Here is a 14,152-nt window from a genome sequence, read left to right as displayed (position 1 = left end):
TTTATTTCAACTTCATGTAAAACATTACATGTAACAAATAAAAATAATTACTGACATTTGACGTAGCAAAATTGATCTTCTTGTTAAAATCAATTTTATCCATATAATATCACTCTATTTACATTTATGGCAATATAACACATCAATACATGTACATTGGTTAATGATAAATGTGTTACTTTTTAAGGAAATTATTGATTATATTGAAATTAAAATCAATTTTGTCATTCTAAATATACTTGAGTTTTAACCTTTTTTGAAGAAAATTAAATTTCATCTCACCAAGCCTCAAGTTTTCTTATGAACGGTTTCATTGAAAATAAATGAAACGGCCAACAAAAAGAAAAATTCAGATCAAGAAGATTAATTATCGGTATTTTTCAAGATAATCAACACCTTGGAAGTAGAAATCAGTTTATTAATCAGTCCAGTAATTAATGTTGGCGATTAACTGAAACTGGCTTGCAACTACAAATGTGTATATTAATAAAACCATTTACGGTCATCCAGGCAGGTTGATACAGGAAAAGCATAGTGAGCTTTAATTACAGCCAATTAACGTCAAACAGCCATGATAATCAATAATTGTTAATAATGGTTACTAGAAGATAGCAAGAAGAAATATTTAATTACATTAATCAACATAAAACATTGAAAACAAAAAGAACAAAAAGAACAACAAGAAAAGTATAAAGCTTAATTTCAATATTAACTATCAACCTGGACAGGTAAAGCAAACATATTAGAGTTAAAGTCATTAAAACTGGGCATAAATATAAACATACAACTATATTAACTATTGCAAGAAAATATTGATTCAATTATTTTGCTTAATTTTTACTTTTGTTTTTTTTGTTCTCTTGTTTCCCAATTTTAACACTAATCAAAAATTAACTTAAACAAGTTTACCAACCTTTGCCATTCATTGGTTACAATTAGTTAACATCATTATATATTAAACTTATCCAGACCAAGAAATTGCATTCCCAATCAACCTGAAATCAAAATTTAATCACACTAAGGTTAGTTAACTATTAATTATGTGCAAGTTTATTATAATAAATATCATTTTACCTTTATTCATCTATACATGCATACGATATGTGATCAAATAGCATCAAATTTAGTGAAAATTGTGACCAAACCAAGAAAATTTTCACACAGTCTGGAAGCCATGAACTATATATCCGAAAATAGCCAGAGCTGAATCAGAATTCAGGTTACTGAGAGATTTTTGGTTCAGGTTGATTCAGGTTGATGGTTTATTATTGGATTAGGCGTCTGGATATTTAAAACCGTCTTTCGAGTGGATCATTGATGGTGCCAAATAATCTGGTGCCAATCAAATTCAACCATTAGTTTAGATTCACAGTTGATTTTGAGTTTCTTTTCAAGACTAAGTTAATCATCATTAAATCATAATTATCAACATTGCTTCTGGTCTAGCTTCAATCTAATTTAAAGGTTAACCTGAAGCAAAAACCTTTTGACTTGTTTCTTGTTAGATGCTCATGAGACTGAAATTTGACCATTTCCATAAGAGATCTTTGCACCAAAGATGACCATTCTTTGGTGAATTGAAAGTATCATATTCACGGTGCAACATGCACTTGATCACAATCTGCTTTTTACATCATAAGCCACCTTCAAGTAAGGAATAATTGTTTCAAAGTAAATCATTTCCTCGATATACTTTATCCAATATCTTGTAAGAAACATTCCTTGATTCATTGAATACATTTGAAGATACTAAAGATGATATGATCAAACTGTAAATTAAGGAAAAGATAAAAAAAGTTAATATTTGTATTGAAAATTGTGTTTTATATTTTATTTATTATTTATTAGCATTAATAAATTCAAAGATTAACACTTTACCTGATTTATTTGACAACGATATTATTGATAATTGCCGCTCTCAATTGTAATTGAGAGGGAAAACAATCAACGTTTTAATTGCAATCGGTAAATACTGTGCATGGTTACAAATGCTGATCGATGCAATGATTGTCTTGTCCGTTGAATCCAAGCTCACCGATGATGATACCAAATTTATCAGTTTAATCGTCATGAAAAATGGTAAAAATCTTTGATAAGATAATGTTGTTATGGTGGACCAGAGAAGCAATTTAAACATAAACAGAAATTGAAAACAGGACTGAAGATTTCATGGTTGGACCAAAGTTGTTAATCATAATCGATTAATCCAGTTTCAAGGATAACATTCATCTAGAGTGAGAAAAAATATCAAAAACAGAGAAGTAATAATATTAAAAAAAAGTTAAAAGAAATAACGAAACCTTGAAAGATGAAAATCTAATGTAAAAGCTTTACATACATTTGCTTATAATTGTAATTATTGTTGGGTAAACTGGTGAAATAGTTAACCATCATCAGTAAATTGATATGTTACTCTCCAATTTGAACCATTTGAATCCAGATTCAGGCAGCACTGGTCCATCTAATATTTTCAAAACAAAAGGTAACCAATTATTGAACCTCGGGCAAACTGTTAATAAGCCTACAAATTTCACTTATTGTTTTTTTATTACCTTTTTATTGTAAAAAGGTAAATAACGATCATGTTGATAATGATGTTGAGCATGATGATCATCTTGATGATTCCTCTTTTCCGCCTCGCAACAGATAAAAACTCATCAAGTAGCATGTAATATGTAATGTTTTAATAAACTCACTAATACCAACGTGTTAACTTGCTTAGTCGGAGGCCATTGGGAATTAATGGTTGACCCATGCTGAGTTTAGTTTTGTGTTTTTCACTTTTTTTAAAGATGATCAAGAAGGAACCCAGAAAATCATTATCCATTCTCTCCGAGGTGGTCTGATTATTGCAATCCTCTCATCATCATCATCAGAGATCATCATTTTATCCTCTCCTGTTTCAGCCATAAAATTTGCCTTTGTTTCGGTGGATAATCAAAATTTTCAGTCGCTGTTAATAATTTTAAAACTGACTTAATATCATTTTTGTTGCCCAACATTTCGAGTTGATAATTAAGGCAGAGAATTAAAATAAAACATTTATCAAAATTGCTGCTCATCTTTTTTTTACTATATCATTCTGCTTCTGATTCCTTGTAGGTTAATTATTTTTGCTCACTGACTTCTTTGCATAATTGATAAAACATTTATGATCAAAAATTGAAAATGATTTTGTTGAATAAGCAGAAAAATAATCATGAGAACGATGACTGGGAAAGAATGCACATCGATTTATCATACACCGAACTGCTGTTTTAACCTCAACTAAATTAAAGATGTTGTAATGATGTGATGATGATGTTGTTGATGATGAAAGACAAATGATTGGATGAAAAGTAGGAGGTTCATTGAATATATTTGCTTATCATTTCCCTCAGACTTTATTATTGATTGGCGATTTCACACTGGAACCTGATGAAAAACAAGAAAAACGATTTGATCAGAAAAAAATCACACATTCAATCTCATCTGTCAACTTACACTAAATTAACAAATATACCAATTGAGCAGTCAAATGAACAATCGAAAGCAGCCATGATTAATAAAATTGCCAAAAATTTACTTTGAAGACAGAATGAAAAGTCCAGCAATCCTTTATGTAACAAATGAACGGTATAATTCATGACAACCTGAAAAGATTAGAAGAAAACGATGAAAATTAGTTTATGCTAAGATCAATATTTCCGGATAATTAATACCCTTAATGTGATTAGTTTGGGAATTAAAATTTGACGGAAAAGACAGAGAATCAAGACAAAAAAGTAAGTTAAGTTTTTTTTTCATTAAAACTGCCTTAAGGGGTTAAGTAATAAGTTATTACAGAGGTTTAGTTTGCCTAGAAACAAGCAAACCAATGGACAACCAAATAACTAATGTTGCTATCAATTAGTTACTAAGATGATGATGAGAAAGATGAGAAAGATGATGAAGATGATGAAGATGAAGTCTTTTTTCTGCATGGTTACAAGGTAATCTTGACCGCCCTGGCTCACAGTAATTAGCAAATTAAAAGTTAAACTCAACATGGTTTTCAAGATGATGATGATGATGAGCATCCTGAAAATCATTGAGTAAAATTTAGCTTCATCCTTTACTTTCACTTGTAACCATCAACCTCTAACAAACTCTCATTCATTATGATTACCCTGAATTTCATAATCATTGTGATTAGCAATTTCGTTCTTCATTTATCTTTTTAACTTGAATTTGACATTTAATGGTAAATAATTGTCTATATATGTTATTAATAGCGTGTTTTTCAGTGAAAAAAACAGTCAATTGTTTCTAATTGTTCATGTTTTCCCATTGAATTTTGCAAAATGAAACTTGACACTCGTTTATAATCAAGGTTAACTTTTTGTTTACCTGACATTTTGATTGTCACTGGGAATTAGTCATGAATACGTCAATTAGTTTTGTTAAATTGTCTCAAAAATATACCAGAACGATCTTGATTACTTTGTAACAAACATTTATAAATGTAACTATAATTTACATTACAATTTATGCTACTGAATATGTTATGAATAGCTTATTATGGTTACGCTAGCAAATAAGTTAGCCAATAATAACTGTAAATTAATGATTATTGCTGTTATTTGAGATGAGATAATAAAAAAAGATGCAGTTTAAATCAAATGAATGTAATTAAATTCATCTTTTTGGGTTATTCGCTTTCAAGGTTGAGTTAAATGTATTACAAGTCGTACAACAATTGTATTGAATGGGTAAAAATTTAAATTACTTGAAATATATGACATGATTTCAAGTAATATAAATAAAACACCAATGTTTAAATGTACACATAAATCAATTCAATGGTACAAACAAATGTCTCAATTAGAAACAGAGTTTCTATCATTTCTTTTTCTATAAGCTTTAAGTGTGCAAAACTTGTATTCACAATTAAAGTAGAGTGAAAATGATCAAACTTTGCTCAACCAGAAATAATGCATTATCAACAGTAATAACGAGATGAACAAAAGATGACCAGCTATGAAAATGGATCTCATCATGAAATGAAAGTGATTACTCTCTATAATTCCAGTCAAATCTGATTTGTTTGGTGAAAACAGGCGTCCGATGTAACAGCAATCAAATCACAATAGTTACCAACGAGGTTAAGTTGATGGTAAAGAAGAGAAACTAATGGTAACTTTAACCCAACTTTGTTCAACTATAAAAGTTGACTCTTCAGGTTTCATGCGTAAGCTGTTAAGATTCAACTTTTTCAGCTCACTTCACCCTAGATATTTTACAGTCTCTCCTCTATCATCCATTTACTCACTTATTATCGTCTCTATGCTCACTGACTCTCACTCTTCTATCATCTTGAATAAAAAAAATCACACATGAAAGTTTCCATTTGAAAAGAATCAGCCACTTTTCCTTCGTCAGTTGAATGTTTCAGCTCAAATCGAAACCCAAACACTAACCAACCAAATAATCCTGTTAATGTGTCTTTAAAATATCCTCGTTAACTCTCTTTATCTGTATGTCCTTAATGTAAATTAATGATATTGATATTTTCGTTAAAAACCCAGTCTCATCATTGCCATCACCACCATTGATTGATCTTCTTTTAATAGCCAATTACCTATTAGGAGCAAAGAAAGAAATTAACAAATTATAAGCAAAAATTATGCTATAATAAATACTTATAGATAAAATTTAGTTTACCATTTAATTAATAATTAATAATTAAACTTACCAGACAAGCAACATCATTCAACTTAAAATTGAACTTGTTTCTATCCAAAAATGGTTTTTTACAGCTTTTTTCACGTTAATTTAATTCACCAAATATTTTGACACAAATTAAATTTACTAAGGAAACTACAAAATTAGACAATTAAATTAGTAATTTAGTGTAAATTAGATTATAACAAATTAAAATATAAACAAAGACTACTGTTAATTTTTATGCAAAACACACTTTGAACCAGCCACTTGCTTTACGAAGAGAAACAAGCGGTAAAATTGAAGGGCCGGTCTCCACATTACAACTTGCCATCTTTATTTTGAAAATTGTTTCTTCAATTTTTTCAATTATTTCAATCAATTGCACCTAATAGAGGGTTTACAAGCTGGAGGTGGTGGTGGTGACTGTTATAAAAATTGATCACTGGATGGAAAAGTGATGAAGTCCTCAACAATCTTATGGTTTCTCAATATTGGGACAGCTAATGGTAAAACATTTCTATTGTTAACCCTGGTTCTAACCCGGTTCACTGTTATTGGTAAGACTACGTTGGATGCTGGTAAACTTTCTGGTGCTAATCAACATTACCATCAACATCATCATTACCACCACCAGCATAGCCATCATTCGCATCATCGTCACCACCACGAGATCACAAGTTCACCCAATCAACATCACCATGAGAGAAAGCTGACCCACAACCAGGAGATTGATCCTGTAAAACAAAATTTGGTCAACAGTGATAATGATTTAACCTGTGTTAAGTGCTCCTCTTTTGACCAAGATTTGTTTATTAAGTTGAAATTAGAGGCAATTAAGAGCCAAATTTTATCTAAATTACAATTGAAAAGTCAACCCAATGTAACTTCACAATTACCCAGAGAACTGGTCTTGGAAGCTCTAAAAGAATCCGAATCTAATCTATTCCATCAAGGTGTTATATCATCACCTTCCACAACAGCCATGCTATCTCCAATAATAAAATCATCAAAATCATCAACCACCTCATCTCATCCATCAGTACATTCACGTTCATCTTTAGCCTCATCTGTTCCAAGTTCCCATGGATATACCCAGTCACTTTCAAGTCAACCTCAAGCTGGAAAAGGTCTCAAGTCTAATGAATATACTGAATATAATAATGATAATTATGAATCACCCGAGACAAGTGATGATTATTATGGAACTACATCGGAAATTATTACCTTTCCTGAACCAGGTAAGTCTATAGTTTTTTTTAAATATCGTAAAACCAAGCTATTATTAGCATAATTTCATTATTATTTTGACCTTATCCAAACCAAACAGGCAACCTTTAAATCTAATTCATTGCATTTCCTAATGGAATTAAATATCAACTAATGAACGTGAATTTGATTTATTAAGGCCTGTAAGACATGATAATTAAAATTTATTACTTACTTAGGGAATAAACATGAAAAATAAATTATTACGATATGACATTCAAATAAATACAATTGTTGAACCCTTTTCATGCCTTTCTATTTTCAACCCTTCAGACAACTTAACTGAACCTAAAAATATGAGAAACACCGAAGACTCCCTTTAAGTGTGTTATTACCATTTAATTATAATAGTAGCAATCAAACTAGTAATTATTTTATTAATAAATCTTAAGATTAAACAATCCAAGATAGTTTGATGAACAAAGATTCTTCCTAAAAAATTGATTGTATTCCTGAAAATCAAGTATTTCCAAAATGCTGTAAGTTTCACCAAACAGAGGTACTATTGTTAAAAATGATGCCGATCTATTGAGCTAATTTACTGATGAAAATGCAGTATTGACTCTGAACAATCAGGATGAAAATGAATAAAAAAGAAGGCAAAAATTGTAAAATTGATGATTAAAGACAAATGATGCTGATTGTGGTTAAAAACGAGTGGTTAAACCAGAATTAGACCTTGATTGAACACTATTCATATTCATGTCACAAGAAACAAAAATTAATGATTTTCTTATTATAATTAGAATTTCGAATTCAAAATTATCAAATTAATTATTTCAAGTAGTATTTTATTATCAAGTGAACGGTAAATTATTACATAAAAACCATTGTAACCATTAAAAGCTACAATTGGGAACATCAATTCTGTCCAAAGAATTTTAAATATTGTTCAACATGAAAATGCCATGAAAAGGGTTAATTCAGGTAATTAATATGCGATGATCAATTAATTGATTGAAGGTGAATAAACTACTTTAGGTTAGTTTTAGTCTCCAACAGCTGAACATTAGACAAAATAGACTTGAACTTGACAATGGAAAATTGAACTTCCATCAACATTTCAACAATTTAGGTTCAATTTTTTGCTTGATATGGTTAATAGCATTGCCTTTTACAGTCGTCTGATCAACCGCAAGGTAAACCTGGTTAAAGACCTAAAAGACTACTCGAGCCAAAAAATTATACAATTGATTGACGGCGCAATGTTAGGTTGTGTCTAGTGGTCAAACCCAAAAAAAAGAAACATGGAAAATGCCAGTTTTTAAAATATCATTGATTGTTGAATCCAAGTTACTGAGTCGTGTAAAGAAATACAATTTTTTATGTCTATAACAGGTTTACTTGATATTGCTGTCTTGGCTTGTCTAGTCTTGTATGTAAAGGCAGGTCAATGAGGGTGAAGCTTTAAAAATTTAAATATTTCCAAAATGTAGAAGGAAAACAAAAGTTAAAATGTTACAATTTTTTATTTGTAATGCATGGTGTTTTGATGGTTTCAATGAATCTGTTTCAGGGTAATAATAAGTGGTTAAAGTGATGCCTTGATGGACGAGTTGTAACGAGTTAGTTTAAGATGAAAATCATCCACCTCTGTCAATCTCAGCTTTAACTAACGTAATACAAGATGATGAATATGATGAGTGATGAAATTACATGGAGACTGGACTGACTTTGAAAACTGGTTAACAAGTAGTGTTAGACCAAATTAAATATAATTGAGGAGATTAACCCTAAAAATTGAAGATAAATTATTGAAAATTGGGTTGGGTTAATTGATGGTTAACTGTTGAAGTTCAATTTAACTCTCGTCTATTAATTGTGTCTACAAAAACCCAGACAATCAGGTTAATTTCAGACTCATTTCTATGTCTATTCATTCCAATTCATTCCTTAATTCATCTTCCATATAAATCATTTACCATTATTTTGTTCCGCATTTTTTGCCTAATTTGTCCAAATACACAGTTTAACCATTATTTATGTGTTTAATTGTGAATTGATATTAGTCAATCTAAAGGCTAGAGCAATCTATTCTCAGTTGATTGTTCAGCAAAAAGGATATTTTGTATCTTCTTGATATTTCCTTATGATTTCATCGTCTATCTGGGTGACTTCAGTTGATGTTGTTGTCAATTTGCTTTGAATCTTGATTAATATTATCAAGGGCGTGTATCTGTTATTAATTAATTGCAAATTTGGCAAAACAAGCAATTGATCAAGAAATGGTAAAATTAAATCACCCTGTTTATTTGTTCAAAGTAAAATTTAATGTTGATTATAACAAACAACATGTAATAAGCTTGAGCTTTTTTTGTGCCATTTTTTTGTTGTTGATCATTTTTACCTTCACTTTTTTTTGCTTTCCAAATGCATAATTAATAATTGCAATAATTACTATTACTATATTAACTTATTATCATATTTAAACCGCAATTTGATTGATTATCATCTCAACTCACCGGGAAACCGCATTTATTACAATCAATTTCACTTCCATTTTTCACTTACTTTAAACATTTCACTTCAACATTGACTATTTCTTTATTAGAGCTCATAATTAACTTTAAATATCCAAATAATCAATTTCATTGAATCAATCAAAATTAAAATAATCCCTGATAAGTTAAACATAAAACAAATTGCAATGCCTTTCAAAATTTTTCAACATCAAACTGAATCAATTTAAATGGTTGCCTTTAACTCATTGTGATTTAGAGGTTATAATTGTTCAAATCAAACAATTTTAATTTTATATTTAGACGATTAAATCAACTAAAACTTGATTCCTGTTCAATCGTATATCAGAAATGATTCCCGGCAGGTCAATGGTTAACAAATTGATTCACTTTTTGTGTCTCCTTTTGGACAAATATGATTAATTGATTGCTTCTTTTACTTCGATAATTACCTTTGATGATGTAAAGATGTGACCATTCAATGGTTGGTTTGTTTTATAAATAAAAAGTCCAGAAAAGGGTTCAATAGTGAGACTTGATTCATTTTTGGGTGAAACAGACAAGAAAATGAATCTGAAAAAGGTCAATGTCATCTAGTCTGGAGTCACACCTAAACTTTCACTCTTTGCTGTTTGGGTTAACATTAAATGGTTAAGATTGTTAAAACGAGAAGAAAAGTAATCATTTTTCAATCAATAATTTACTGATTCTTTCTTTGCAAATCAACACAATTAGCTTGACATGAAATGGAAAATGTTGATTGTAATTTGTTAGGAAAACATCTGAAAAAATTACTTCAAGTTCATGAATTTGAGCTCATCTAATTGTTCCTGATTTAATTTGATATTCTTGATTCAGAATGGAAGTAATTTAGGTTTTAATTCAAATCTAATGAAACATTTAACTTTTCAACTTCGAGATTCTCTATGCAGTCTCACTAGATGGCACTAGTTTACCTCAATTTTAGCTTAATTTTTTTATCATTTTCTTTGTCAATTGTTTTTGATGGTTTCAATGTTTTTAATTATGACTCGGTTTATATCTTTTAGTTTATTCAATGTTCAAGAGATTTTTGATCAAATTCAATTCCAAAACTCAGTTATTGATGAGCAGAAATATTGAAATGAGATAAGGTTCAAAAGGATTGATTCGCAGTAGTAAGTTTTACAAACATGTATAATACCACACATATTTAAATCTGGTGTCTAATACATGATATCGTTAATACTTGTGATAAATAAGCCTGAATATCTTGAGAAATTGTTTGGCTTGTTATTTAATTTGTTACTTTTCTGCATCTAATGAGATATTTCTAATTAAAATTACCGTTTTTTTCTCTTCTTTTGCAGGGATGAAAATCAATGGACATACGCTACTTGAATTAACCCCACCAAGTAATAACATCAATTCACTAGAGGTCACATCAGCAAGTTTATGGATTAAATTGAGACCATGGGATTCAAATAAAAGTTCAAAACAATCGTCGGAAAACCATAGTATTAATATATTTGTATTTGCTGTTCGAAACATATCAAAAGATAGGAAAACTGTTGTAAGCAATAATGAAACCTTTGCACCACCGTCATCATCCAAATCACCATCATCAACATCATCCACATCGAATATTTATTTTGAACAGATTGTTAAGAAAAAATTGTCTGTATCGCCAGGATGGAAACAGATTGAGATTGCAAATGAGATACAAAGATGGTTTTCATCAGCATCAACAGCTAAAGATAAGTTGACTTTAATGGTTGACTGTTCAGGGTGTGAGGGTAAAGTTAGATTTGTACTTTTTGATTCCAACAACTCACCCAACAGTAAATCAAGCAAATCAACTAAATCAAAACAGTCTGGTAGCAACTCAAATAAAACGAACGGAAAAGAATGGAAAACACGAAATATCTCAACTAAACAGTCACATTCTTCGTCATCTTCATCTTCAACTTCAACTTCGACTTCTACATGGTCAGGATCTCAATTCCGTCCTTTTCTGGTTATCAATACTAAACCTAAAACCGTTAAAAGGATAAAGCGAGATAATTTGCCAACCTGTGATACCGATTTCAAACACTGCTGTAAACAATCATTATACGTCAATTTTACCGAATTAGGTTGGGACAATTGGGTTATTGCACCACAAGGATATTATGCTAACTATTGTTACGGCGATTGTACCAAACCATTGAAAACACCCGATGTATTTGCTTATTATCATGCCTATATAATCGATAGATTCCGTCAGGTTAATCCATATGCTTCCATATCACCATGTTGTGCACCAACTCGTCTCTCAGCCATGTCATTTATTTACATAGGACCTAGAAGTAACATAGTTAAAGCTGATCTACCTAAAATGATTGTTGAAGAGTGTGGCTGTGCTTGACAGATCTTATCATTCATTTTCATCTTCATCTTCATCACCATGATCAATAGAATCACCATCACGATAAACTATTGTCATTTACATATCATTATGTTCATAACCTGTCATAACAAGTCTCATCCTCAACAGTACTTGATGCTTCTATTTCCTATCCAATTTAACATCATCATCATCGGATTTCTTGGTGACTTTAGAAGCTGTTAAAACTGAATCAGGAAAAGATTTTTTTCTGAGATGGATGAATACATGATAGCATAGACTTCTTTAATCAATAATTATAATAAATTAAATTTAAAAAGACACTTAGGATTTGCTAATTATAGATGAAAATAATGATTTCCCAGGATTGAACCACAATTATATGGAAAGAAAAATTGAACGAAGACAATAATTACAACAAGATTGACACGAACATTTTAAAATCAGACATCAGAGTTTTACGATTGATTATGACGACGCACATTTGGTGACATAAAAAGACAATATTACCTGACCAATTTTCAACATAAATGACCACAAGAAATGACACCTTGCAGCACTTTTCCTTCATTATTAAGTGATAATCAAACTATTGTTGAGAGCAGTTTTGTCTCATCTTTTTTTCATCATTCAATCAACCAATTTTTGCAAATATGCTTGTGATTGTATTAATAGTTCACCCAGTGAACATAATTTAGACACTTATCCTAACTTTCATTTTTCATTTTAGGATCAGATGAATTAATTATTAATTATAATCAAGGCCAGAGCATTAAATGCTCATTACATTATGGACCAAAATTTGTTAGCTTGTGACTTAAAAAGGTAATAATCAAACTGATGGTTTTACCTGAAAGGCTAATCACAATTTGAATAAGTGGCAATATTAATAAAGCAGTGATGTGTTTACAATTTTAAGATCAAATTTTGTTTAACTAATTCACTTTTGTGCAAAGATCAACAAAAGTTGCGATAATAAAGACAAATTTATCAATTTTCCACTTTCCTTTCATTAATCAAACCCCAATCATTACCAATTTATGAATCAATTTAGTATATGTAAGATAATTAGAAGCGTAATTCATTAATTGATTGCCATATTCAATACATTCAAGCAACATCCAAAGCATAAGGAACTAAATTTAATACAAAAAGTGTTTTTATTTTACCTTTTTTAATCGATTTTCAGTTGGATGTACAAGATTTATTACAGGGGCGAGAGCATTCATTATGAACAGGGTTGACACAAAGTGGGAACACAAACACAATTAACAAATGAAGTAATTTAAATTAACCTGGACATATTGACAAAGCTTTGCATTGTTTCATTGTTTACTTCAGCTGGTAGTGAAATCCGTTACAACTTCAAACGAGTAACTTTTCCTTGGTTTCTGAGTTAGGGTCAGCATTTATTCCGTTTATTAATCAATGGTATCCATGACATGAACTGTATCCCATGTGAGGAAGGCTGTGATAAGAAGAGAAAAGAAGACACAATTAAAATCTATTTCTAACTGGAAGGCAAACATTAAAATCACGGTTACATACTAGATTGGATATGGGATTGTGTGTTGATGATGATTTCCACTCTGAGATCCCATCAAATAACCAAGGATCAATCCTTCACGATACTTTCTGGATGCTAAACAGACAGAAGCACCGATAAAAATTAACACAATGATTAAAGTAATACTTTTGTGAAACATTTTCAATTATGAAGTGTTAAAAGTGGCGCGTTGGGGAAACAGTTGATTGAAAGCAATATATCGATTGACAAAACTTGAGGTTACTAAAATTTCAGCTGGTTAGACAATCGTTTTTATATTGTTTTTCTGAGTGAGTTAATTAATTTTTATTTTGTACCCAAATCAAAAATTGGTGTCTATTATTTTAACCAACAAGGTTTTAATAATGAATATGCGGCTAATAATCATCTTATATAATTAAACATCTAATAACTTACCTTATTGACCTGGAAATGGGGTATCGATAAACAGTCAACCCGGAGTTGAAACACTTAACCAGCCTTACATTAACCATTTTAGATGTAAACTATTGTAAAATCATTTCAATTAATCCAACACATTGATCATTGATAGGTTCATTAACTGTTGGTTAGACCTTAATCCAGATTTGAACATCAACGGTAAATTGTAATTGTAAGCTCAACTTCCGTACCTAATCATTACCATTTGTTAGATGATTAGGTTATAATTTTGTTTCTTACATTTTGGTAGTCTTTTATGTTCCCCTTACTAATGGGTTATTGAAAAAAAATGATCATTAATAGGGTTTATTGTATTAAATAAAGACTGTATTTAATCAAAATCAACTTTCAACTGTCTAATTGTTATCCTTTTCACCAAAGCATCTTCAA

General features: G+C 30.2%; 1 protein-coding gene and 2 long non-coding RNA genes across 3 annotated transcripts; 1 reads left to right on the top strand and 2 right to left on the bottom strand.

Annotated features, from left to right (window-relative positions):
- Positions 1-77: 77 nt before the first annotated feature.
- LOC107359971 (uncharacterized) lies at positions 78-5,852 on the bottom strand. Its single transcript, XR_016198566.1, has 9 exons — positions 5,714-5,852; positions 5,439-5,599; positions 3,484-3,632; positions 2,553-3,414; positions 2,339-2,461; positions 1,879-2,229; positions 1,075-1,769; positions 914-995; positions 78-601 (listed from the first exon to the last, which is right to left on the bottom strand). It is a non-coding gene; the product is annotated as an uncharacterized LOC107359971 (long non-coding RNA).
- Positions 5,271-12,693, top strand: Actbeta (inhibin subunit beta). Its single transcript, XM_015926573.3, has 2 exons — positions 5,271-6,923; positions 10,760-12,693. Exons 1-2 carry the CDS (start codon positions 6,143-6,145, stop codon positions 11,794-11,796), a joined length of 1,818 nt encoding a protein of 605 aa, XP_015782059.2. The 5' UTR covers positions 5,271-6,142; the 3' UTR covers positions 11,797-12,693.
- Positions 12,694-12,932: 239 nt separating this feature from the next.
- Positions 12,933-13,553, bottom strand: LOC149093850 (uncharacterized). Its single transcript, XR_016198567.1, has 2 exons — positions 13,324-13,553; positions 12,933-13,243 (listed from the first exon to the last, which is right to left on the bottom strand). It is a non-coding gene; the product is annotated as an uncharacterized LOC149093850 (long non-coding RNA).
- Between the last annotated feature and the right edge of the window lie 599 nt (positions 13,554-14,152).

The sequence above is a fragment of the Tetranychus urticae genome, chromosome 2, assembly GCF_039701765.1.
Source record: "Tetranychus urticae isolate SD_2017Ah chromosome 2, NJAU_TeUrti_SD_1.0, whole genome shotgun sequence".
Lineage (NCBI taxonomy): Eukaryota > Metazoa > Arthropoda > Arachnida > Trombidiformes > Tetranychidae > Tetranychus > Tetranychus urticae.
Note: the sequence above shows the minus strand (reverse complement) of the source record. Positions and strands in the feature narration are given on the sequence as shown.